The sequence below is a fragment of the Urocitellus parryii genome, chromosome 9 (genome assembly GCF_045843805.1).
Source record: "Urocitellus parryii isolate mUroPar1 chromosome 9, mUroPar1.hap1, whole genome shotgun sequence".
NCBI classification, from domain to species: Eukaryota; Metazoa; Chordata; class Mammalia; order Rodentia; family Sciuridae; genus Urocitellus; species Urocitellus parryii.
In genome coordinates, this window is record NC_135539.1 from 144,899,396 (window position 1) to 144,925,782 (window position 26,387).

At 42.0% G+C, this 26,387-nt stretch overlaps 1 protein-coding gene and 1 non-coding gene across 2 annotated transcripts; both read left to right on the plus strand.

Moving 5' to 3' along the window:
• Positions 1–411: 411 nt before the first annotated feature.
• On the plus strand, positions 412–25,082 carry Tmco1 (transmembrane and coiled-coil domains 1). Its single transcript, XM_026409519.2, has 7 exons — positions 412–599; positions 780–857; positions 2,666–2,725; positions 6,626–6,672; positions 8,259–8,326; positions 13,706–13,850; positions 22,154–25,082. Exons 1-7 carry the CDS (start codon positions 530–532, stop codon positions 22,250–22,252), a joined length of 567 nt encoding a protein of 188 aa, XP_026265304.1. The 5' UTR covers positions 412–529; the 3' UTR covers positions 22,253–25,082.
• On the plus strand, positions 18,375–18,474 carry LOC113197273 (small nucleolar RNA U13). The gene has a single exon (XR_003302667.1). It is a non-coding gene; the product is annotated as a small nucleolar RNA U13 (small nucleolar RNA).
• Positions 25,083–26,387: the final 1,305 nt, after the last annotated feature.

Sequence of the window (26,387 nt, forward strand, 5' to 3'; positions counted from 1 at the left end):
ACAGGGCTCTGCCAAGTCTGACAGAGAAGACGAGAAATGCACAAATAACCTGGGTCAAAAGTCGTGCTAAAGGAGAGCCATAAGCTGGGTGGCCGAGTGCGGAGGGGGCCCACGGCGGCCAGCAGCGGTCAGGGAGGGCTCGGGCGCTCCGCCGGGCCTCAGCCCCACACCAGCAGGCGGAGAAGCGGGACCCTCGCGCTTGGGCTGAGGTCCTCCGGCCTGGGGTCTTTGGAACGCAACAGTCACCCAAGCGTCAGGAGTTCTAGGCTGTCCTGAAAGCCGCCTCCCTGCGGACACTGAGAGGTCGAGCGTCCCGACCGCGCGACGCTCCGCCACGGCCGCCGCCGCTCCAGCTCTCGCGAGATCCGCTCAGCCCAGCCCCGCACGGCTCTTCCGGTGCGGCCCGGAAGCGGAAGTGCGCTCTCCTGTGTGGAAGCGGTGTCCGGCTCGGTGGTCGCTCCGGGCAGCCGTCGCTTCTCCTGCCGGCTCTGGGGCGCATCCCGCGGCGGCGGGGCGCCGGGCGAGCGCCATGAGCACCATGTTCGCCGACACGCTGCTCATCGTCTTCATCTCCGTGTGCACCGCCCTGCTGGCCGAGGGTGAGGGCGGGATCCTCCGGCCTGCGGTGCCCGCGCTCGCCCCTGATGGGCCCGCGGCCCTGGGCTCGGGTTTGGGAGTCGTCACTCAGGCGGGGGTGAGGCGCAGGGCGTGGGGGCCCGCCCGGGCAGGCGCCGGGGCCTCGGGTGGCTCGTGGGTCAGGTGTCGCTTTTGACTTTCAGGCATCACCTGGGTCCTGGTGTACCGGACCGACAAGTACAAGAGGCTGAAGGCCGAGGTGGAGAAACAGAGCAAAAAACGTGAGTGCGCAGGGCCGGCGGGCGGGAGTTCGGGAGCCACGTTCCCCGGAGGTGGGGCCTCGGCCCAGCGACGACTTCGTAGGACACGGAGATAACGCGGCTTGAGTGGAAGTCCGTTTGTGAGCATGCACCAGGGGACGTGGGTAGTGAGAGCTAGGGAAGGGGCCCAGTTCTGTGGGCACTGCGAAAGGCCCCTGCTGCAGATGACCTTGCAGGCCCTCGTGGGTAGAGAATGAGGAGGGGGAAGGAAATTCCACGTAAAGAAATATGGGATTTTATTGTGTTAGGTATGTTTGAAGAATAGCAGGCCATGGTGACTAGTGTGGAGCCAAGTTTTCAGGTGGGTGAGAAGGTTGAAGAAGTGTTTGAGGAAGAGATTGAAATTTGTTGTCTCTGAAATCAAACAGGAATTCAGCATGACACAGCTGAGAATGTGATGAGAATGGTTTCTTATAGGCACAATTTGGCCTTCGATATGTTTTTCTTATTTCATTTGAGCAGCTGGCAGTGTTACTCAATGGGACAGTGTTTTCGTGGCCTACACATGCTCAAGTGCTGAGTCTGATCCCTAGCACTGTAGGGGAAAAAAAAAAAAGATACCTTTGCTTATTTGATCAACATGATAAGAAAGGAGATTAAGTCTCAGAAAGCTAATGATATACTCAGACAGAGCAACCAAAAGAAGTAGAGACCAGGCCAGGTGTGGTGGTGCACGCCAGTTCAAAGCTACCAAGAGGGAGCCACTAAGCAATTCAGTGAGACCCTATCTCTAAATAAAATACAAAAAAATAATAATAATAATCATAGGGCTGGGGATATGGCTCAGTGGTGCAGTTCCTTTGAGTTCAATCCCACCCCTCCCCACAAAAAAAAACCAAAAAGAATTAGAGACCAAACTCAGCACATACTCCTCCCCATCCTGCCCTGGAGGTGTGATTCCGTTGCTGAGGGCCTCCTCTGGTTTCAATCCCAATGCCTTGGGGAGGGCAATTGAAGGAGGAGGATCTCATTTCTAGGCTAGCCTGCGCAATTTAGTGATACCTTGTCTCAAAAAAAAAAAAAGAGGCTGTAGCTCAGTGGTGGAACACTTCTGGGTTCAGTCCCCAATAGCACACACATAAAGACAAAAGACAGTCAAAATGGAAATGACCAGCTGGGTGTGATGGCATGCTTCTGTAATCCCAGCTACTTAGGAGGTTGAGGGCAGGAGGATTGCATGTTCACGGCCAGTCTGGGAAACTGGGGGAGCCTTTCTCAAAATTAAAAAAAAAAAAAAAAAATAGGGCTGGTGTTCAGTGCTGGAGTGCCCCTTAGTTATTTGTGCTACTGGGGATTGAACCCTGATATCCCCTACCACAGAGCAACATCCTCAGCCTTTTTATTTTTATATATTTTGAGGCAGGGTCTTGCTAAGTTGCTGAGGCTGGACTAGAGCTTGCAATCCTCCTACATTAGCTTTCTTCAGAGTTATCAGATTATGGATGTGTGCCACCATGCCTGGCTAAGTCTTAATATAATATTTTATCAGTATTTGGTTATTGGTACTTATTATTATTATTATTGTTATTATTATTATTAGCTCTACTACTAAGTTACAACCCCAGCCAGCTATTGTTTTATTCTTAGGATGTCCTTTCTGTGTTCTCTGTTAGCAGTTTCAGGAACAGGCTGGTTAACTTAAAAATGACCATGATCAAAGTCTGACTTTTTTATAAGCTTCTTTGATTGACTCAGCGGTGAGAAAGCTGCCTTTGTTTTTTAAATATAATGCATAATTAGTTTTTACTGTTTTTCTCTGGTGTTCACAGTGGAAAAGAAGAAGGAAACCATAACAGAGTCAGCTGGTCGACAACAAAAAAAGAAAATAGGTGAGGTATTAATCTAAATAAAATTTAAGGATTGGAAAAAGTTAATTTTTAGATGAAAATATAAAGGTTTTTGATGGTATGCAAGGCCCTGGATTTGATCCTTAGCACTGAAAAAATAAAATAAAGAAAATAAAAATGGCTAGAGATGTAGCTCAGTGGTAGAGCACCCTGGGTGGTTCAATTCCAGTACCCCATCCTCACACACCCAAAATATGATTATCAAAGAGCTTTACCCATGACACCTTGTTTCTCAGAAATAGTGAATTTCTGCTGTCCACTTTGTTTTTACTAAGAACTCCTTTCTTTTGGTTCATCACCATTATAACCCTCTTTCCCTCAAAAACTGTTTTAAAAAGGTGTGCGTGTGTGTGTATTTACATACATATAAATTTAAGCAAGTGAAAGTTTGAAAGCCAGTACTCTTTTCTGCTCTCACAGGTCTTTGTCCCAAGGTCTTCTGATTTAATGCCTTAAAAAAGGTATTCAACTGACTCAACTGGTCATTTATGCCACAGTTTATAGGAGAGCTTATAGATGGACTGCCTTTTGAGTTAGTGGTGGCATGATAGGGACTGTGCATTGGGGTTCTCCAGAAAGAACCAGTTGTATATATGTACAGATATTGAGATGGAATTTATTGGAAGAATTAGGTCACATGATCATGGATTCTGGTAGGTCTTCCAGTAGGCCATCTGCAAGCTGGAGAACCAGGGAAGCAGGTGGCGTGACTCAGTGCAAGTCCGAAGGCCTAAGAACTAGGGAATCAGATGGTGTGACTCTTGTTCTGAGGCCAGAGGTCTGAGAACCCAGGGGGCCACTGATGCAAATCCTAGCATCCAAAGGCCAGAGAACTAGAGTTGTGATATCCAAAGGCAGGAGAAAATGGGTATCCCCCACTCCAGAAAAGAATGAATTTGTCTTTCCTCTGCCTTTGTGTTCTGTCCAGACCCTCAGCCCCTATGAATGGTCTCCACCTGCATTAGGTGGAATGTATCTTCCTTATTCAGTACATTGATTCAAATAACCATCTTTTCTGGAAAACTTTCGCAGATCTCTCCAGATAAATGACTTTGTTAGCTACCTGTATCCCTCAATCCAGTCAGGTTGATACCTAGAATTAACCAGCATGGGTTATGAATTTTCTTACGGCTGACTTTTCAGCAGCTATAGCTGGAGACTTATCTTCAGAATGGGCTAAGAAAGGAAGGGCAGGCACTCAAGCGTGACTGAGTGAGGTGTGCATCTTTTCCTTAGTGGCACGGAAATATGGGAAGATGCTTCTTAACTTTAACATATTTTGAACCCTGAATTTATATATTCTCTGTAGGCTTTTCTCTATGCTATTTTGATTGATTGGAGGTTAATTCATTTTGTGGTCAGAATGGGTGCTGTCATTGCTACTAATTTATTCCAATGAATACAAGAAATGTAACATTTTACAATTTTAAACTTTGCTTTTTGTTTTTTTTTTTTTCCTTTCTTGGTACTGGGGATGATCCCACGGGGGCTTATCCCCTGAGCAACATTCTCAGCCCTTTTTTATTTTGAGACAGGGTCTTGCTAAGTTCCCTAGGGCATTGCTGTCTTGCTGAGGCTGGCTTTGAATTTGTGATCCTCCAGAGTTACTGGGATTACAGGCATGCACCACCATGCCTGGCTAATCTTCCCTTTTGTCATTTTGGATAATAAATAACTCTAGAATATAAATGTATCTTCTGCGTATTTCCAGATTTTTTTCTTCATGAAATATGTTGACATTTTGTAGAGATTTTATTCCAAAAATTCATTGGTAAGAAGGTGCATAGAATTCTTCCCAAAAGGAATAGTTTTTCCTTTGGAAAATACTTGTTGCCTGTATTACATCCTGGGGTTCTTTCTAGGTCACATAGGTCCAGAATAATTCACATGGGACAAGTGAACACTAAATGACAACACTGTTTATCTCCAACACCCAGCATCTTTAAATCCTAGATTTTCAAAGGGAGGCACAGAAGGTTTTGGATACACATTTATTTCACCCTAATAGCTGAAAGAGATTGGAAGTGCAGCTATCTTGGATGCCTTGGGCTCCCAGTACTGAGTTGTCTTTTTGCCTTAGGAGCAAAGTCCACTATCTGTGGGTTCATCAGCAACCCACCAGGATGCGAATGATATGAGATTAAGACCATCCTTACTTATTGAACAAGAGACAACTTTTTGAGAGAATTTATGCTAGTTAACTAATATTAACTAGCAGCTAAGTTAAATCAGAGCCATGGAGTCAGTCAACAAGAAGCTGTGCATTTCGAGTAGAATGACTGCAAAACTATTCTCATAATTAGATGAATCATTATGCTCAAATGTCCAATTCCTGCTGAGAAACAATTTAGTATCATTTCAAAGTAAATTGTTACACTTATAGCTATTTAATAATGTGACTTTCCTACAAGTTTTTCCTCTGAGGAAACACGCTCTTGCAGGGAAAATGGAACATTTTTTTAAAAGAAGATCTTTAAGCATATAGTTTATTAGAACTTGGATTGTTCTCATAAAAACCATGTATTATATAGTAATTATATTGACATAATAGTCTTCATCAGTGTATTTATAACATAAAGATTATTCATTTTTAGGAATAGTAGTTTGTTTTTATAATATTGGTAATTAAAAACATCATTGGACATGAAATAACAAAAATTTATTTAAGCCAGGCTCAGTGGCAATACCTGTAATCCTGGTGACTTGAGAGCCTGAGGCAGGAAGATTGCAAGTTCAAAGCCCACCTCAGCAACTTAATAAGACCCCATCTCAAAATAAAAAGGGGTGGGGATATAGCTGAGTGGTAGAGCATCCCTGGTTAAAAGAGAGTGTAGGTATTGAGGGAGAGAGAGAATGTGAGATGTGTTAAATGAGTTAGGAGGGGAGAACAGGTAAAATGGAAAGAATTTAGGCATTCTCCTAGTAGTCTGTTAAAGGTATCATCGGTTTCTGGTTATCGAGGGGAGGGAGGTTTATAAAGCTTACTGGCTGTGGGGACATTAATAAGAGTATTGTTTATAGCTTGAGGAGTGCTTGAAATTTTTTCCCTGTGGGGAACATTCCTTTAGGTTGTATTTGTTTTTCCTTAATGAGCATTTTGTAGATTTCTGAAGACCGATGGTATGTAGGATTTTTAACATTAACTTTGTTTTTACAACTTCATGTTCTGTGGTATTCTTTAAATTTTGTTTTATGCTTTTTGAGGCATGTTAAGCCTTTCCTACCAACAGGTTTTTCAGATAAAATGTTGCATGTGTAATACCTCCCTGTGAAGTATATATTTTTCGTTTATTGTATCTTCATTCTGTCTTCCATTTTATTTAGAGACTGGGTTTTGCTGAGTTGCTTAGGGCCTTGCTCAGTTGCTGAGTCTGGCTTTGAACTCCCAATTCTCCTGCCTCAGCCTCCTGGGATTATAGGCATGCACCACCATGCCCACTTAGAACATACACTCTTTTTTAAAAGAAATTTAGAAAGGGGGAAAAAATATAAGAGATGAGGAGTTAACATTAGAACAGTCCTTACGGTGCACTTATGATTAACTGATTGGCAGTTCCCACTGGTGTGGTTTAAGAGTGTATATTAATTTACAGTCAGTGCATTTATTGCCAGAGGAGATTTTTTTTAAATTAAAAATATTATTTAAACATTTTTAATTAGTACATTATCATTCTTATAATTTTGACGTGTTCATAAATGAATATAATAGTTGGCTCAATTTCAATTCCCCCAATTTTTGTTTAAATCTCAATCTTCTGTTGTTCTACTGACAGCAGCAATGATACTGAAGGAGACTGCTTCCATAATCACCAGTGACAAGTTATGTAGCAGCTGTTCTGTACTCAGCACTGTATGTATTAACATCACGTTAATTCTTTTCAGAGAGGCAAGAAGAGAAACTGAAGAATAACAACAGAGATCTGTCGATGGTAAGGGTGACGAACCACACTGCACGTCTTAGCAGCAGGATGATCTGCATCCATGGCATTGCTCTGACTTCTCAGAAATGGCTCACCTGTGAGACCATGGATAGGAATCACATGGTTCCTGGGTAGCTTTTAAGGACTGTCTTAGGGTTGTAATTTGTTTCTTCGGTTTTCCTCTTATACTTTAAAAGAAATTAGCTTATTTTCTTTTTCTTATGTTATTGTTAAATCTTGTGGTGGCTTTGTAATTCTGCTGTAGGAGTTGGAATATTATTGATGGTTTTATTATTTTGTTTTTTGGTACTGTGGACTGAGCTCAGGGGCACTTTACCACTGAGCCACATCCTCAGCTTTTTTAAATTTTTTATTTTGAAACTGGGTCACTAAGTTTCATAGGTTCTCACTCATTTCCTGAGACTTCCCTCAAACTTGTGATCCTCCGGCCTCTGCCTCCCTGGTTGCTGGGATTATAGGTGTGCGCCACTATATTTTTTAAGCCCTTTTTGTTTTGAGTGTGAGACATTCCATAAAGTACAAAGAAAGTGATTTTTTTACCCATTTACTCAGTATTTCTAGACAGCAGATTTTGTTTAATAGTGTTGTCCTTAAACAAGGATAGGTTGATTATGTGACCTAACTTTTCTACTTAACTCTTGTATACTTAGCATAGGACATCTGAACTGTGCTCCAGTTTTCTCTTACAGAGATACCTTTACTGTACTTATTTATTTTCCAGAAATTTTTTAAGTTAGAAGAGAATATTTTAAAAAGTAGCTTTCCTTACCTGATGACAGTTATTACATATTCGTCATAGCCAATGAAACTGTAAGAGATGAGATGCAAAATGCCAATATATTACAGAGTATGGTGGTGCATACCTGTAATCTTGGCTACTCTGGAGTTTGAGGGAGGAGGATCACAAGGTTGAGGTCCACCTTTGGCAACTTAGTGATACCTTGTATCAAAATAAAAGTTATAAAGGGCTGGGGGTAGAGTACTAGCCTCTAGGACATGTAAGGTCCTGGGTTCAGTTCCCAGTACTGGGGGTGGGGGGCAATATATTAACAATTCCAAAAGAATGTCTGATGATCTTATATCTTTATAATTTGTGGACTGTGTAATTAAGAAAGAATTGGGTTGCAAATAACAGTGCCTAACAGTGGCCTAGAACCCATGATGGTCTCTTTTCTGCTGAGTGGGCTGGAGGTTGGTAGTCCTGGGCCAGAGGAACATCTCAGCACTGCTTTCAGATCCTCAGGTCCTTGGCCAAAGGCCACCTGATGGTCTGAAGGTTGCTTTGCCTTGGGACATCATGGTCTTCATTCTAGGCAAGAAGAGTGGAAAGAAGGCCTTGAGGAATGCCTAGGAATTTGCCCTACAAGTGCCTAGTCAGCATGAGTACTTACATTGCTAATGGCCAGAATTACTTGGCAAGGTTGCAAAGGAATGGAACTGGGGTGGAAAGTGGGTTAGTTAATAGACTGCTTTGCTGTGGAGAGCTTTTTAAAAATGACAGGAAACCTGAACTTTGAGGTATGCTTGAGCGGTGGTTTTCTTCAGTATGAAGTTATGATTTGGTTTCTTTATAGGTTCGAATGAAATCCATGTTTGCAATTGGCTTTTGTTTTACTGCCCTGATGGGAATGTTCAATTCCATGTGAGTATCCTTTTGTATGATTTTGCCTAGTAACTATTATTCTGTTTATATATATACATGGATATAAACTTTTTGATAATGTTTGATTTTGATATAATTTCATACTTGTGAAGTCACAGGAATAATGTATCTCCTACCCTAATTCATAGTTATTAGTATTTTGCCACTTTTTTTTTTAGTCATACATGAACTTTTTTTATATTATTATTATTTTTAATATTTATTTTTTATGTGTAGATGGACCCAACACAATGCTTTTATGTTTTTTTTTTTTTATGAGGTGCTGAAGATCGAACTCAGGTCCCACCTGTGCTAGGCGAGCAGCTCCACCGCTGAGCCACAATCCCAGCCTCACATCTGTTTTCTTTTTCTCTTTTCTATATGTACTAATATTTAGAGTGTTACTCTTTCTTCATATTTGACAGTACGTTGTACACTTCTTGTTCCTTTACCCATAACTACTTTAGTGTTTATTTTCTAAGTACATACTCTCTCTCTTTTTTTTAATATTTATTTTTTAGGTATAGGTAGACACAATATCTTTATTTTCATGTGGTGCTAGGGATTGAACCCAGGGCCTCACTCATGTAGGCGAGTGCTTTACCTCTGAGCCACAACCCCAGCCCAAGAAGAACATTTGCTTATTTAACCTAAAGCAAGAGCAGAATCAAGAGAACTTAATTTTGATAGAATACAATTACACAATAGCTTTTCACCCTCTGAACATTGAGATGTTTTATTTACAAGGTAAAGACTTGGGCATTATGTGTTCTCTAAAAGCCCCAAGTAGGTTCCGTCTGTTTTTAAATTGGCTGTTAGTATGCTATCGCAGACTGAAGTTAGTCACATGAAGACGTTTTGACTCTTAAAGTAGAATCTTAACAACTATAATCTGTTTAACCATGAGGTCAGTTACTGTTACCTAAAATAAAACATAGCAGACCTGAGTAACTGTTGAACAGCTTTTGACAGAAGTTAGGAAAACATCTTTTTTTTCCTTCTCTCTCTCTCTCTCTCTCTCTCTCTCTCTGTCTCTCTCTTTAACCACCCTTGGTGGTATTGGGGATTTTATTCAGGAATGTTCTGTCTCTGGGCTTACATCCCTGACCTTTTTTAAAATGTGTTTTTAGTAGTTTTTTAAATTTGTTTTTAGTAGTAGATGGACACAATACATTTATTTATTTTTATGTGGTGCTGAGGATCAAACCCAGGGCCTCACACATCCTCTACCACTGAACCACAACCCCAGCCCCCCGACCCTTTTTTTTTTTTTAAGAATTTTATTTTGGGCTAGGGATATAGCTCAGTTGGTAGAGTGCTTTCCTTGCACAAGGCCCTGCTTCAATCTCTAGCACCACAAAAAAAAAAAAAAAAAAAAAATCAAGATGGGGTCTCCCTGAGTTGCCCAAGTGGGCCTTGAACTTATCCAGCCTCAACCTCCCAAGTAATGGGGTTACAGGTGTGCAGCGCTGTGCCCAGCTCTTTTTCAAATCATACCTGAACTGTACCCTGTGCTTTAGAATTTCCCTTACTTTCTTTTCCTTCTCTTCCTCTAATTTTTCTTCCCTTGCTTCTTTTCTGTCCCTCTCCCTTGCCTCCTCCCCAAGCATATCTTCCTCTTCCTGTCTGTAGGGTGCACATTGTCATAGGCACTATGTGAGGTATCGAATATAAGATGAGACCCCTGCCCTCAGAATCAAAATCTTTACAGGAGGAAAAGACAGAGTAAGGAAAAAATGAATATATTAATTTTTGTGGTTGTTATGAAAAATGTAAGTGGTTGAAAAAAGTAAGTGGTTGTTTTATCTAGGTATAGAATTTAGAGAATATGTCCAAAATGGTTTTAACATAAAATTTGCACTAACTAATCATTAGAATTATATACCTTTAGAGCTGGAAGGGATCTTCAGAAGATTAAATGACAGGGTCTTGCGATGTTAATTTTAATTAGGGTCTTGCTAAATTGCTGAGGCTGACCTTGAACACCAGTGTGTGTGTGTGTGTGTGTGTGTGTGTGTGTGTGTGTGTGTACACGCGCGCGCGCGCGCACACACACACACACACACACACACACACACACACACACGCTAGAATTTGAATCCATGAGTGCTCTACCACTGAGCCATGTCTCCAATCCTTTTTATTATTTATTTGAGAAACAGTCATGCCAAGTTGCCCAGGCTGGCCTTGGATTTGTGATCCTCCTTCCTTGGGCTCCTCAGTTGCTGGAATTATAGGCTGGTGTCACTGTGCCCAACTGGCCATCTCAATTTTGATTAGGGATTAAGTAGTGTCTTATTTATTTATTATTTCAAGTACTAGGGATCGAACTCAGGGATGCTGTATGACTGAGCTACATCCCCAGCCTTTTTTATTTTGAGAATAGGTTGCCAGGCTAGTTTCCAGCTTGTGATCTCCTTCCTCAGCCTCCTGAGTCGCTGGGATTATAAGCATTAACCACCATGCCTGACCTTAAGTATGATTCTTAGCAGATTTAATCATATAATTAATACTCACCAAATATTTTTATGATTAAGGTATTAGGCCTTAGACCAAATGCCTAATTATTTGTGCAGTTAATTGTACTTGATAAAATGTTAAATGCTTTAAATTTTGTGGTACAGGTTTTCCAAGATATAGAAGTCAAAGAATCAAATGGAGTTATCAGGCCTTTTGAAAAAGATGACTGTTGGCAAGCATGAAGGTTATTTGTTGTTGGTTTTTTTTTTTGTTTTGTTTTGTTTTGTTTTGGTTTTGATTTAGTTTTTTTGTTATCAGAGATTGAACCCAGGGGTTCTTAACCACTGAGCCACATCCCCAGCCCCTTTTTATATTTTATTCAGAGAGAGGGTCTCGCTGAATTACTTAGGACCTTGCTGAGTTGCTGAGGCTGGCTTTGAACTCACAATCCTCCTGCCTCAGCCTCCTGAGCCACTGGGATTATGGGCATGTGCCACCACTCCTGGATTCCTGTTGTTACACTATTTTCTTTTTGTTAACTTTCTTGTTCAGAGCCCTGGGAAATAATAGCCTTTTATTTTCTTGTTTTATATTTCAATTCCAAAGAAGGTTTATACAATCTCAGTGTTTAACTATATATTTTAATTCTGTTTTCATGTTTTTGTTCTGAACTTTCTGCACTGTGCATTATTAGAAAAATATAGTATTGTTTCTTGGATTATCAGCACCTGGAATTTAGAAGACTGTCTCCATTTTTATAAAGTAGCATATGAAATTAAAATTATGCATTTTTTATTGTATAGAACAAGTCATTTAAACCTTAATATAATTTCTCTGGTTTATTAAAAATATTTTTTAGTTGTAGATGGACACAATAACTTTATTTCTATGTTGTGCTGAGTATTGAACCCAGTGCCTCACTACTCCTGAGCTACAGCTCCATACCAATTTCTCTGATTTTAAACTCTCAGTTATCTCCTTGTTGTGGATTAGATATGTAATCTCTTAGTATCCCTTTTTAGTCTTAAAGTTTGTTGATAGCTGGCAGATTCTTTAGAAAAAAGCCCCAGGTTGTACAAGAAGAACCAGTTGCTGGGAGGCGGCAGAGGTGCTGGATTGGCTTTTATTTCCGTTTGACTTCTCCTCCTGAGTCATTTCCATAAAGCTGACATCGTAGAACTTTAGATTGTCGAACACATACCTTCTCCCCAGTTCAGAAATCCTTCAGTCCAGATTTCCTTTCCAGTGAGAAGCTTGATGTTTTCTGAGATAGCTCATACTTGTATTGAGTAGTTTTAGGGTTTGGAAGTTATTACTTTTACTAAGACAAAATGTGTCTCCCTATAGAGGCCCTGTCTCCAAATTCAGAGTGGGGAAGGAAATCATCTACCTGTCTATCATTCTTGTTTCTCACCCTTGCTGTCTTCTTTATTAGGCTACGTACCACTTTCTTCAATATGAATCTAATCCCCTAGAAAACTTAATGCATTAAAAGTAAGAATTTGCCGGGTGTGCTGGTACACCCCTGTGATCCCACTGGTTTGGGAGGCTGAGACAGGAGGATCATGAGTTCAAAGCCAGCCCCAGCAACAGCAAGGTGCTAAGCAACTCAGTGAGACCCTGTCTCTAAATAAAATATAAAATAGGGCTGGGGATGTGGCTCAGTGGTTGAGTGCCCCTGAGGTAATTCCCCAGTAACTGCCCCCCCCCCAAAAAAAAGTAAGAATTTTTGGAATTTATTTTCATGTTTGTTGTCCTATAGAGTAGATGTTCACATAGTTGAATAACTTCAAGGACATAAAACATCTTAGTTACAATTTCAGGTTGAATATAATAAAGAATAAAATGACCATAGAAGCTGAATGTGTTAGGTGTATATGTTAATGACAAAAGGAATTGATGTCTTCTGTATGTCACCTTGCTTAGTAGTCCACCTCTGCAGGGTGAGGGTGCCACACATTTATTTTTATGTGGTGCTGAGGATCGAACTCAGTACCTCACACATGGGAGGCAGGCACTCTACCACCAGCCCCAGTCCAAGGTTGGGGTGTTTGTACTGCAGACTTCTTGTGAAGAAGTGAGACTCTCCTCCTGGAAGCACTACTACTTTTGTTTTGCTTTTGTGAGGTTAATAGGTTTACGCTTGAGCCTTGCAGTTTAATACACAGAGTGAGGGAGCTGGAAGTGCAGTAAGTAAGTGGACAATTAAACACATGTAAGATTCCCACTTTTGTCTATTTTATGTTCTTTGGAGTACATTGTACAAGTCTTTTAGTACTTGATTTAAATTTAAATTTTTTTTCCCCCACCAAAGAAAAAGATGGATTACTTCCTTCCTTTTTCCCCCATGTGGAGACTATCCAAATACTAAGTGTATTTCTTTTTTCTTTTTTTTCTTTCTTTTTTTTTGTAGTACTGGGGATGAAATTAAGGACCTTGCACATGCTAGGCAAGCACTGCACCACTCAGCTGTAAGCGCATTGAATTCTTACATTGAGACACAGTCTTGCAAAGTTGCCCAGGCTTGGGACCCTCCTGCCTCAGCTGCCTGATTTGCTGGAATTACAGGCTTACACTACTACACCCAGCTAACATTTCTTTGTTTCTAATGTATTGAACATTTATTGCTATAACTTTCACAAACAAAAGCTTTTTAGGATCCTCAGTAGTTCGTGAATACATAAATTATTAATCCACGTATCAAAAGATTGAAAAACACTGGTATAGGAGATTGATGAGATTCATTTAGGCTCTTCTTTATATATTGCTGTACCTTAAGCTCCTGTCTCTCTTAAGCACATCACCTTTCTTTTTCAGAGATCAAGAGATTTAAAGTTCTATTTCTGTCCCAAAGTCTTCTCTGAAAGTAAAAAGCTTGTTAGTCTTCCAAAAATAACAATTCTTTGTTTTCCTTTCCAGATTTGATGGTAGAGTGGTGGCAAAGCTCCCCTTCACCCCTCTTTCTTACATCCAAGGGCTGTCTCATCGGAACCTGCTGGGAGATGACACCACAGACTGCTCCTTCATCTTCCTGTACATCCTGTGCACCATGTCAATCCGACAAGTGAGTGGTCATAGCCATGTTCCACGTGTGTCCTTTGTCACCCTCACACCGTGGTTAGCTTCCACCTATAGACTACTGGAAATGCTTATCTGCTGGTGCTGAGGTCTTTCGGCTGCTCATCCTGAAGCTATAACTCTGGATCACCGATCCTTAGGAAGGAGTGGTAGTTACCACACCGAGCATGGTTTCCATTCCCTATTCTTGCAGTGGGGAAAGAGAAAGGGGCCAGCTCCCCCTGTCCCTGTAATACCAGAGGTACTCCCTTGACACTGGCAATGATCCCCGTGACCCACCCTCACAGCCCAGTCACTTCTCATCAGGCTCCACCTCACACTATTTTATTGGGATCAAGTTTCCAACTTGAACTTTGGGAGACACACTCAGGCCATAGAACCAGGATATTCATCTACAAGCAGGTTCTTTTCATTTGCAGGTAAACTTTAACCACTTTAGAGACAAGTCATTCAGAAGAGCAGATGATTCAGGCATCACTGTAACCCGATCTCCTTGTGAGTTGGTTCCGGGCAGGGAGAACTGATCCCTGTCATTGCTGAAGATGATTCTAGCCTTTACTCTATGGCAGGAATTGCTGATGCTGAAAATAGATGGGTAAATAGCAATTGTCTGTACCCTGTGGACTCACATCCTAGGTGGGGAAACAGACCCAGAATTTATATCAGAGTGGTTGGCGTGTGTGTGTGTGTGTATGTGTATACATGCATGCACACACAAAATACTGCAAGATTTGAAAACATTGCGGGAGCATCATGACCACAGAGACAAATCCTCTGGAACCAAGAGTCTCTGCAAGAGGACCACTCGAGGTGTATCCTTAAGGCTGGGTGGGCCTTTTCAGTCTTATTCGCATTCTTGGCAAAGGCTGCAGTGTGAGAGAACACACAAAGGCATGAGGTGTGTGGGGTGGCAGGCTCTGAGTCCTCTGAGTGGGTACAGCCACAGGTGAACAGAAGAGGAAGGTGGCTTTAATCTGCCTCACAGCACAACATTGATTTCCTGTTTTTTAATTTTGTTTTGTTTTGTAGTTGTATCTGGATAGCATGCCTTTATTTTATTTGTCTACTTTTATGTGGTGCTAAGGATTCAACCCAGTGCCTCACATGTGCTAGGCAAGCGCTGTACCACTGAGCTACACAGCCCCAACCCATTTTTGTGTTTTATTTAGAGACAGAGTCTCACTGAGTTGCCTAAAGCCTCACTAAATTACTGAGGCTGGGTTTGAACTCGTGATCCTCCTGCCTCAGCCTTCAGAGCTGCTGTGATGACAGATATGTGCCACCATGTCCAGCTGTTTTGCGTTTCTTGTAGTGCAGGTCTGTTGGTGACACATTCTACTAATCTTCATTTATCTGAAAGTACCTTGTCTGTATTATTTTTCCCTCGTTTTTTACTGGTACATTATAGTTGTACATAGCAGTAGGTTTGTCGTTACAGGTTCATACTCACACACATGACAGCGTCTTTCCTTTTTTTGGCACTGGGGACTGAATCCAGCCAGGAGCACTAAGCCACTGAGCCACATTCTCAGCCTTTTTTTTCCCCTCTATTTTTTAAAATTGAAACAGGGTTTTGCTAAGTTGCTGAAGCTGGCCTTGAACTTGTGACCTTCTTGCCTCAGCCTCCAGAGTCTCTGGGTCGCTCATGCATGGCTTAGGCATAGTTATTTATCTGATTTTAAAATGTAGTCTGCTAATTTCAACATTTGAAATTTGGACTCTGTCTGTTGCCTATTTTCAGTGTAAGTCGTGTTTTCCTGTTTCTTGATGTGTCTAATGGTTTTGGATTGTGCCTTGGACAGTGGGGTGTGGTGGTAACAGAGATTCTGGATTACTTTATTTTTTATAAGAGTGTCATTTTTTGTTTGAGCAGGCAGTTAACTTAGTCCTTATTTATCTCTGTCCTTTCTGGCTGTTACAACAAAACACTATAAACCAGATTGCTCGCACACACTAGTACTTTGTTTTGGAATGTGAGAATTCAAGATCAAGGCAGTGGCAGCTTCAGTGTCTGGCACAGCCTCCTCGCTGCATCCTGCACAGTGGAAGGGATGAGGCAGCTCCTGGGGCCTCTTACCAGGCCCTCCTCCCAGGGTGAGGCGGAGCCCTCCTGCAGAGCCACCCCTAGGGTCTCACTGTCTAATACCTCTGAATTGTGGGGAGGCAGACATTTAGGCACTATTGTCTCCTGTGTGGTAGGGGACAGCGGTGATCTTTAAGTTAGTCGTATTAGACAGCTGGGCTGCTGGGAGTTGTGACACATATATATACTTCAAGTCAGGCAGAGATTTGAGCAGTTTATATGGGAAATTTGGATTCCCCTTATCAAAGGCCCAATAGTTTTCCAAGGCTCGTCCCCATAATTTTTAGTTGCTGTGGTTACCCTAGTTCTTTAAACTAGTTAAGGGACTTTCATTCTTTTAGACATGCAATGAGGTACCACCTGAGTCCTGCCTCCATTATGAGCTTTTTTTTAAAAAAATGAAGGCAAACCTCTCATTTTCTTGCACTAACCTAAATTTCAGAACATTCTTCTTGACTGATCAAAGAAAGGGCTTAAACAAGAGATCTGGGGGCATTTTCATTGGAAAGATGGGAAACGGAGGGAGGAGATAGGAGAGAAAGATTATCCTGACCCCAGCAAAAAAGACCTTCATTATTAAGGGGCCCTTTTTTCTGTTAGAGCAGAAAATATTCAGCATTTCAGAGGAGCCTGGTGAGGGTTCGACTGTAATCCCAGGACTGGGGAACTGAGACAGGAGGATCACAAATTTAAAGCCAATCTCAGCAAGTTAGTGAGATGTTGTCTCAAAATAAAAAGGGCTCAGGTGTGGCTAGGATGTGAACCCCTTGGTTCAATCCCTGGTATAAAAGGAAAAATAAATTATAAAGGAAGTGGTGTCGCTCCATAGCAGATTTGATGCACTTGTCCTTCATTCAGAGGTTTTTTTTTTTTTTTAATATTTATTTTTTAGTTGTAGTTGGACACAATACTTTATTTCACTTATTTATTTTTATGTGGTGCTGAGGATCAAACCCAGGGTGTGAGGTGAGTGCTCTCCTGCTGAGCCACAACCCCAGCCCACTTCATTCAGAATTTTCATTTCCACTTTGCAAGATGTTTGTTGAAGTCTGTACTATGATTTGTGATGTCATTAGACACATTCTAGAATGTAGTGGCTCCTTGAAGGTGCTTGGTGGTAGGGAGGGAAAGGCCAAAGAAAGGACCCATCTGAGGCCTTCAAGTCCCCAACTTTATTTTGTTTTCTGTATTGGATTGGGTTTTATTTAAAGATGAAGTCTTTCTGTGGCTTAAAGGGTCTGAAAGCTATTGAAGTAGTCAGTCTACTTTTTTTTAGGGTAATAGAGTAAAAAATATTACTAAGCCTCTGAATAGTTTGTCAGTACTGGAACCCAAGTTTTTTGACTCCTGTTCATTATTATTTGTCGTGCCCCTATAAGTCTGCTTTTTCAGTTCTTGATCTTTACATCGTTCTCCCAAGTGATCTATTCACATGTATCGTAAGAGCCCTGGGAATATTGGAAGGGGTATTTGAAGTGATTGCATTTTGTACCAGGCTTTGCTAATCCAGTAAAGGTTAGATTATGGTGGTTAATGAGATGTCGTGATAGATTGGAGGTGAGGGCCGGTTGCGAGGTGCTGGAATTACTGACAGTGAACCAAGGGTTGCCATCACTGTGATTTTAGCCAAATGATGAAGAGTGGAATTGAGCAGAATGTGCTTATTGTCAGTAATCGGAGTCTTCCTGAAATATGCCAGCAGTGCGTTACCTTTCCTTGATTCCAGTTCTTGCCCTTTGCAGAGAGAGGAACGTACATCCTGTGGTGGTATTACTTCTCTCAGTTTCCTGCCAGTGGAAGACATGATTTTGGGAAAATGTTTCATCTTTTTTTTTCCCTTTTGTTACCCTATTGTGCAGGACTGGGCAGGCATTCACAATGATTGTTTTGTGTTTTTTCCAAAGTCTGATGATATCTTACTATATTTTGCATTTGTATTTTTTCCCATGGTATCTTCATTATATATTAAAACTCAGGTCTTTTAACCGCCCCCCCCCCTTTTTTTGTGTGCTGAGGTTTAGGGCACTTCACACTCACACTCACCCTTTTTATTTTATGTATTTATATGTGATGCTGAGAATTGAACCCAGTGCCTTACACATGCTAGGCAAGTACTCTACCACTGAGCCACTGCCCCTGCCCTACTCTTTGCTTTTTTGAGAAGGGCTTTGCAAAGTTGCCCAGGATGGTCTTGAATTTGTGATCCTCTGGTCTTCCTCTTGAGTTTCTGGGGTTACAGGCATGCACCGACATGCCTGGCTACAAAATGTGTGCTTCTAAACTAAACCTTGCTCTTTAGAAAGGCCTGAAAAATTGGTCTCAAGGATACCTGAGGGATTGTAGGAAAGCAGGTCACAGTGTGCTGCTCGGTGAGTCCTGGCGGTTGATGTCTTTTTGTCCTTATTGCATGCAGAGGTTATAACAACCATCCTTTTTGGTTCATAAACCCAAGTTTGGGTGTTCACGCCATCATGTGTGATGTGCCTCCCTCTAAATCTTGTTATGTCGTCACACTGCCCATCTGACCTGGGGAAGGGGTCAATAAAGTACTCCAGTGAGTTGTCAGAGGATGTACATGCTAGGACAATGCCTGGTACAGTGTCATGCTCAGTCACTGTGGGCCCTTACTGTTACTGCTTCATCTTCGCACTGTGACCTTCACTTTGAGGTAGCGGCCCAGAAATATTTTTGTTTAATGCAACTACTATTTGTATATTTGAGTACTCTTTATATGCATTTTATATAATTATTTTTAAGGGTAGTTTTGGGTTCATATAAATTCAGCAGAAGGTACAGAAGAGATTTCTTGTTGTCTACAAATGCCCTGCCTCTTCTACTGTTAGTATCCCCAGCAGAGTGGCACGTCTTTTTAACCCCAAATCCATAGTTTACATCAGGGCTTATTATTATTATTATTAGTAGTAGTAGTAGTAGTATTTGTAGTAGTAGTAGTAGTATTGGGTATTATTTTGGTATTCACTGACCTGGAGGCAGGAGAAAACTTACCTTTATCCCAAGGTCGCTATACCACTGAGCCACATCCCCAGCCCTATATAGTTTCTATTTTGAGACAGGGTTTTGCTGTGTTGCCTAGGGCCTTGCTGAGTTGCTGAGGCTGGCTTTGAACTTGCAATTCTCCTGCTTCAGCCTCCTAAGCTACTGGAATTATGGGCGTGTGCCTCTGCTCCTGGCCAGGATTTATTCTTGATGTTGAACATTCTGGAAGTTTTGACTTACATGCATTTTTTTTTTTCATGGTTATGACATAGCATTTCTTTTTTATATGGATATACATATAAGAAGAAGGGGCACAAACATTTGTTCACTCAGTGATATTGGTGTTTTTCTGTGCTCATGCATAGTCTTAATAATTGTGATTTTTTTTTTTTTTTCCACAGAGCTGCTGCTAGGATAAGAATCTGTTATAGGGGTGGTTTAATAGAGGTAGACTCTGCTCCAAGTTCTGTGTCAGCGCCTTCCTGACTTGTAACCTCTGACTGCCTCAGCTTTTCACCTCAAAGGCAGGGGTACCCAGAACTGTGACCTCAGCCTTAGAAGTTGAGACACTTAAAGATGCGTGGAAGTGTAGGCTGTTACTACCACTGTGGAGAGCTCCTGCCCGCTAGGCGTCCTGCCAGGTCAGTTAGTTCCTGCAGATGCTTTAGAGGAAGAGATTTCACTGACCTGGAGGCAGGAGAAAACTTACCTAAGGAAAAATGGCTAAAAGACCTTGGTTTCATTTATTAAGTCTATAGGAATGTAAACACTTTATTTAGAATCTGACTACAGATAAGGTTGCATGCAGTAAGTGTATAATATTTGTATCTAAATGCAAATACTGAATAATGGAACTGTGGTGCAGCTAAATGACAGTTCTGCAGGATCCCCAAGGAAGAAGCATGTGGCTGCCAGGGTCCCGCCAGCCCTTCTCTGAGTGCTAGGGTCTGTCCTCACACTTGTCCCTGCAGCTGCCCAAGCTGTCCCCATCTGGAGCAGTGGCTCAACTCAAATCATTATATGATCTGAATCAGTGTCTTGTTTCTCCAAAGTGTTTTTTATTTATTTTCCTTTAAGTTGCTGACTTTAAATCATAGAAACCTGTGCTTTATGGGTATCAGAGATTTTTGAGCTGACTTTTCATCTCTGAAATGTTAAGGACTCATTTAATTGACCCTTTTGTCTGCAGAATAACTGAGCAAGGCTCCTTTGTATATTTTGTCTGCAGAATAACTGAGCAGGGCTCCCTTGTATATTTTGTCTAGACTGTATGTGTTTATCATCAAATATTCTGTAATGTCTTACTTCAAAAAATTTTTTTTTTAAATTTGCAGTACTGCACATTGAACTCAATGGCTCTCCACACCCCTAGCCATTTTTAAAATTTTATTTTTAGACAGTCATGCTCAGCTACCCACATGGCCTTTAACTTTTTTTTAATCCTCCTGCCTCACCCTCCTGGTAGCTGGATTATTTGCTTTTCTTGCTTCTTCGTTCAGTGAGCTCTTTAGAGATAGGCATGAAGGAAATATTTTTATTATGTAAAGGTAGTACAAATTCAGACTATTCTGTGGCTTGTAGTCTGATTTACTAATGATGGATTTATCTTCTTACCCTGTTTTCAAATTTCTCCACTAATATGAGCCATTATATTGTGAAATACCTGTATTGAAATATTTTATGGTAAATATAATTCAAATAAGTTCTTAAAGCTGTGATTTTTATATTAAAATATTTCATTATATTCTGACAGTATAAATACACACACTTTACTCTGCTACACAACCTGTAAGGTCGTCATTGATCCTAACAACCAATTGAAGGAGTGTGTCCTTCCAGAGCAGCTTAGTTCTCAGTGCCCTGTGTCCAGTGGGGGCTGTGACTGCTTATGTCAATCTGGAGCTCTCTGGTATCCTGTGTCCATTGCGGGCTATGACAGGTGAATGAGTGGTTCAGGGCATGCAGACTCCGTGCCGTAGGTGGCGTTTGTTGTGAAGGCCAGGACTTAATTTACACAGAGAGCACCAAGCAAGAGAGGGCAAGAACCAAAGCACCCGGGTTCCAACTTACTCTCCTTAGAATTTAGCTTTGTCATTGTGGCCAGCTGTCACACCTTGTCAACCTTCAATTTTCTCCATGTGAACTGAAGGCACTGAGTGGGAATAATTGGATGAATCCCAGTCTTTTTCTAGAATGCCTATGAACTTTCAGCAGCTGGCCTCTTCTTCACCTCTGCACATTCGTACACCCTGTCCGTTCCCTCTTTGAAGCAGGGTCTGCTCACCAGTGCTCTTCAGTACACCTACGCCCTTTACCTGTTGAGTCATCACCTTTCAAAAGTCCACTTTGTTTACCCAAGACCGGTTTATGCTGATTTTACTTATTATTGTATTTATGTAATATAATTAAATGTTATATTATTCAGTGAAATCAGAGTAAAAAATTATTTAATGGGAGCTAAAATAAATTTTGAAAAATTGAATAAAGGTGAGTTTCTAAATATATATATTTTGCATTAGATATAGGTGAGATAAAGAAAGAGGGCAGGGAGTATTAAAAATCTATGAAGATTCTGGACTCCAGATTGCTCTTCCAATCTCTGAAGTTCTTTCACCAGTTTAAACAAATTGAAACTGAAAATTGTAGACAGTGCAATAATGACTACATCTAGCCAGAACTCCCATGCTCACAGAAAAGGCCTTGTGACAAAAAATGACTTACTTAAGCGCTTTAGATGCCTCATGTTCAAATTAAAAGATGATCTGGAGGCTGGGGGTGTCGCTCAGTAATGGAGCACTTGCTGGCACGTGCTTTAAGGCTGCAAACAAAAAAAGATCATCTCTTTTTAAGATTCTCCACTTGAAACAGCAGCTGCTGTGGTTGGGAGACCAAGGTTCATCAGGTAAAGAGGTCTTTGCTGTTCCATGGTGTTTTAAAAATAACAGTGTTGCGCTGGGTTGTGGCTCAGTGGTAGAGCGCTTATCTAGCATGTGTGAGGCACTGGGTTTGATCCTTAGCACCACATAAAAATAAATAATAAAATAAAGGTATTGTGTCATGTACAACTAAAAAAAAAAAAAAACTGGTCATCTTTTCAAAGGTCTTAACAGCCAGCCCTTCAGCTGGTATGAATCCTGTCTACCTGAGGTCTACATGGGGCACTTCTGTACCACCAAAGTAAACCCATTCCCACTGTGTTTTCTTCACAGAACATCCAGAAGATTCTCGGCCTTGCCCCGTCACGCGCTGCCACCAAGCAGGCGGGTGGATTTCTTGGCCCTCCACCTCCTTCTGGGAAGTTCTCTTGATCTCCAGCAGGACCTTGACTTCTTGGCATTCTTTTACACTCTCAGATCAGACTGGCAACTGTTTTGCAGCATGAGCGATGGTGGCCTTGGTACTGGGGCCACCTTTAGCCTGACCTCCTCTTGGCTTTCTGCTGTGATAGCAGGAGAGGGGCATCAGTGAGAGGACAGTGCTTCTACTCACAGAGAGCTTTTTGTTTTTGTTTTTAAATAAGTGAATTAACTAGTTAAGTTCAGGTGTTTTTTCTGTAATTAAAAGTAAATGTCATCTTTCTGTTTCCATTTTCATGAGCATTTCCTGTGGGAGTGCCTTGTTCCACGACGGCTGGCTCTCCAGAGCATGGAGACTAAGTCTTGTGTTTTGTAAAGCCAAAACTGTCATGATCAATAAAGAGGCCAGATTTTTAGCTCTCGCATCTATAAGCAAAGATGGTGCGTTTTGTTCTTGCGCATCCTGAAACCAAGAAGAGTTCAAGTGTGTTTTCATATGCTGTTTTACCTCCCTTAACCTCCGGTAATCTACCTGGAGAGCTGTTGGGGTAGGAATTGGAAAGCAGAAATGGAAAGTGTGACTCTTGAGAGCTGAAAAGCGAGGTCCTCCGTACCTCCCTGTGTCCACTTCACGTCTACCTTCATGTGAGGGCATCTCCGTCTTCCCTGCAGCCATGGTTGTGGTCACACATGGCTGATCTTCAGTTTCCTTTTAGTCACAGTGACCTTCACTGCTTGTCCTGCTTCTTCGTTAGGGGGACGAGTGCCTATGCCATGGTCCTTTTCCCAGTCCTGCCTAAAGTGATAACCCTGTCCAAACACTGACACACTCAGTCTCCATAGAAGTGGGTTTCGTATCAGTGGGGAAAAGTGGTGACTGTTACACCAACAGCAGACTCTCACTAGCAGCTGTGAAGTCCAGAAGGCAGTGGATAATAACCTTCAAAGTGCTGAGGAAGATCAGTATCAACTTGGAACTTTATGCCCAGCTAAACCATAAGATTGGGAGCAAACTAAAGACATCCTGAGATGTCCATGATCCACGAGTTATTAAAGGGCATATTTCGGAGACAAAACAGAAGACCACTTGGGGAAAAGTATGGGAGACTAGAAACCATGGTCAGAGAAATTGCTTAAGTATGCAGATAAACACATTCCATGGATTATTAAGGATTATCTCAAGACAATACCCATTCTTACTCATCTGACAGATGAAGCTAAAAGCAAGAGAGGTTATACAGCTTGCTCAATGTCACACAGCTGTGGAGTGGCAGAGTCGGCCATTTGACTCCGTGGTCTCAGAGCCTCTCCACAGGTCCTCCCTTGCCTCCTTGGTGGACAGAACTTAGTAGACAGAAAGTTGGCCTTTGTTTTTTGTTAGTTTGTTCCTTTGCGGTTGAACCCAGAGGTGATTACCACTGAGCCACATCCTCAGCGCCTTTCAAGTTTCATATTGAGGGGGGTCTCCTCGAGTTGCCCAGGCTGGCCTTAACTTGTGGCCCTCCACCTCAGCCTCCAGAGAGCTGGTGTTACAGGCATGCACCTCCATGCCTGGCTTGTCTTCCTTTTCTTAATCTGTCTTCTCAAAATGGTCAACACGGGTGAGAACACAGCAGGAGCTTAAGAAAAGCAGAAATCTCTGAGGTCACTGCCCTCAGGGATGTTGGTAACATGACTTTCTGGGGTCTTTTCCCCCATCATCGTGGACTGCTCCAAGAAGAATGATAATTGAAAGAATCATAAGCAAAGTTCACAATAAGAATGGCAACGAAGAGGGAATAAAGTTTAGCGGGAGAAGGAGCCCTCCTCAGGATTCTGCCCTCATTTTGGTGCAGTGGGACTATGGCCACCGAGTCTTTGGCGCCAGTTCCTTCAGGGCAGGTGTATTTTGGTTCTCCTGTTTCTATGGTAAAGAGTAAATACAGGAGAGGAAAAAGCAGAGATAACGTACTTTCACCAATTGAGCCCAGCACATACACCCCCAGCCTCTTTTAAGTTTTGTGTTGAGACAGGGTCTCCCTGAGTTGCCCAGCTGTCCTAGAACTTGTGATCATACTCCTCAGCCTCCACAGTCACTGGGATTACAGGTGTGCACCAGCATGTTCATCCCGCTCTTGAAAAAGCACTGCAGGCTGAGATGTCGCTCAGTGGCAGGTCATTTTCCTAGGGTGCCCAGCCACACCAAAGAACGACACCACAACCAGCACTGCAGCAGGGATGCATTACAGAGGAGAGAGAGCTGTTGAGTCACAGGATGTGGGTTCACTGTGGACTTGCCCTGAAAAAATTTCCAGCCCAGTCATTTGATGCTTCTCGATCTGGAGCATCACTTTTAAGACGACACTGCGAGCCCGAGAGGTTCCAACATCTCCCAGAATCCACCATCTGGCAGATGTCCTGTGTAAGACAGATTGTGCCTTTTCTAGGAAAAAAGAACCCAGCAGTTAGCTGCATTGCACTTGCACTGTGACATACTGTGTGATGAACTTAAAAATGCCTCCAACGCAGGTCAGCCTGGTGTACTGACAGACTGCGTTTCAGAGCTGAGCTAGGGTAAGAAGTGGAAAGCTGCGGTGCGCAGGAGCCAGATGCCTGTGAGCAGTGGGCTCTCTTCCAGCAGGCATTCCCTTCCAATAGGGCAGGGACTTCAAACAACATGGGGTCGAAGAGCAAATGGGTCCCCTACATCTAAAGCAAAAGCAGCCTGCTACTTACTAGTAGGTGGTGTGTGTGTGAGAGAGAAATGCGAGCATGCACTAATTTTATTATTTAAAAGAAGAGTAAGATTCAGAACTCCTGGCACAGCACGCCTGGGACTAGTAGATTTTTAAATAAAATATATTTCAGTACTGTCAAATAAAGGTACCATACTTTTTAAAAAAAAAATTGAAGTTAGTCTTTGTTTTATCCTTGCATTGAGTTTAAAAAAAAAAAACTTTTGAAAAGGAAGAAATCTAAAAAATTCACTGAAGTTAAATATATACATGGGCTAGGACGTGGCTCAGTGGTAGAGTGCTTGCCTAGCATGCTTAAGTTCCCAGGTTCACTTCCCAGCACCTAAAACAAAAGAACATGTGCATGCTCCCACAAGTACACCCAGGAAGAAGACGACAAGGAAAATTTCAACTCCTGGTCTATTTAGTGTCACCTGTAATCTCGTCTGCTTCTATCCCTTAAAAAATTAGAAGCAAATCTCAGATGTCATAATATTTGTGTAAATATTTCAGGGCTTTTCAAAGTATGTATAATCTCATAAATTTTTTTTTACACCTAAATTGACAATTCCTTGATATCATGAATTGTCTACAGGTTGGCAAGGTTTTTACAGTTCTGGAAACGGGAGCCAAATGACAGTTGGCTGATGTGCTGCTTCTACCATCTGCTGTGGTGGTTCATGGTCTAGAGGGGAGTCTCCCGGAGGGCTGCATGGCCCTGCGGGAGCTGCCAGCTCTGTAAGCCGCCAGTGGGGAGCGTTGCGCCCTGTTAACCGGGGCTTGGGTCCACTCCCACAGCGCTCCCCACCACCTCTGTGCCACCAACAGTCTACTGTTGAAAGTGTGGTGCCACCTTATGTGTTTCCCTCCCTGGGATCCTGCTGAATATGCCTCTTCTGTGACCTGTTTGTCCCTCCTATAAGGTCTGCAGCTTTTAATCCATTAATTAGGGAATAAAAGTTGTAACTCTGTTCCTTTATTTGTTAGATAAAATGCTTATACAGATAGAAATCTCTAATCACTATTGGGGAAAAGTGAAGTTTTTCATTTGTTTGTTTTTTATGCTGTATATATATACATACCCAGGGCTTTGTACATGCAAGGCAAGCACTCTACCAACTGAGCTATATCCCCAGCCCTAAAAGTGAAGTTTTTAAGAAAGGCAGAACAAAGGCACTATTCTTCATGCCTGTAGAATAATGCGTGGTTCAGTGTCCTCCAGTGGTGAAATGGTGTACAGTTAAAGCACCCGTGTCATTAACAGTCCACGAATTTAAAATACTTGAAGTCCTTTTCTTTGGAGGTTGGAATGAACCCAGGAGCACTCTACCACTGGGCACATCCCCAGCCCATTTTGTTTTGAGACAGGGCCTTGCTAAGTGGCTGAGATCACAGACGGACACAACCTGGGCCTGGCTTGACTTTAATCCTCT

What these genes read in the sequence shown, in the direction of transcription:
- Tmco1 (XM_026409519.2), top strand. Translation starts at nt 530, where the DNA reads ATGAGCACCATGTTCGCCGACACGCTGCTCATCGTCTTCATCTCCGTG. An exon ending in GGAGAAACAGAGCAAAAAAC is followed by an intron (nt 858 to 2,665) that starts GTGAGTGCGCAG and finishes TGGTGTTCACAG; the next exon opens with TGGAAAAGAAGAAGGAAACC. An exon ending in GCACCATGTCAATCCGACAA is followed by an intron (nt 13,851 to 22,153) that starts GTGAGTGGTCAT and finishes TTTTCTTCACAG; the next exon opens with AACATCCAGAAGATTCTCGG.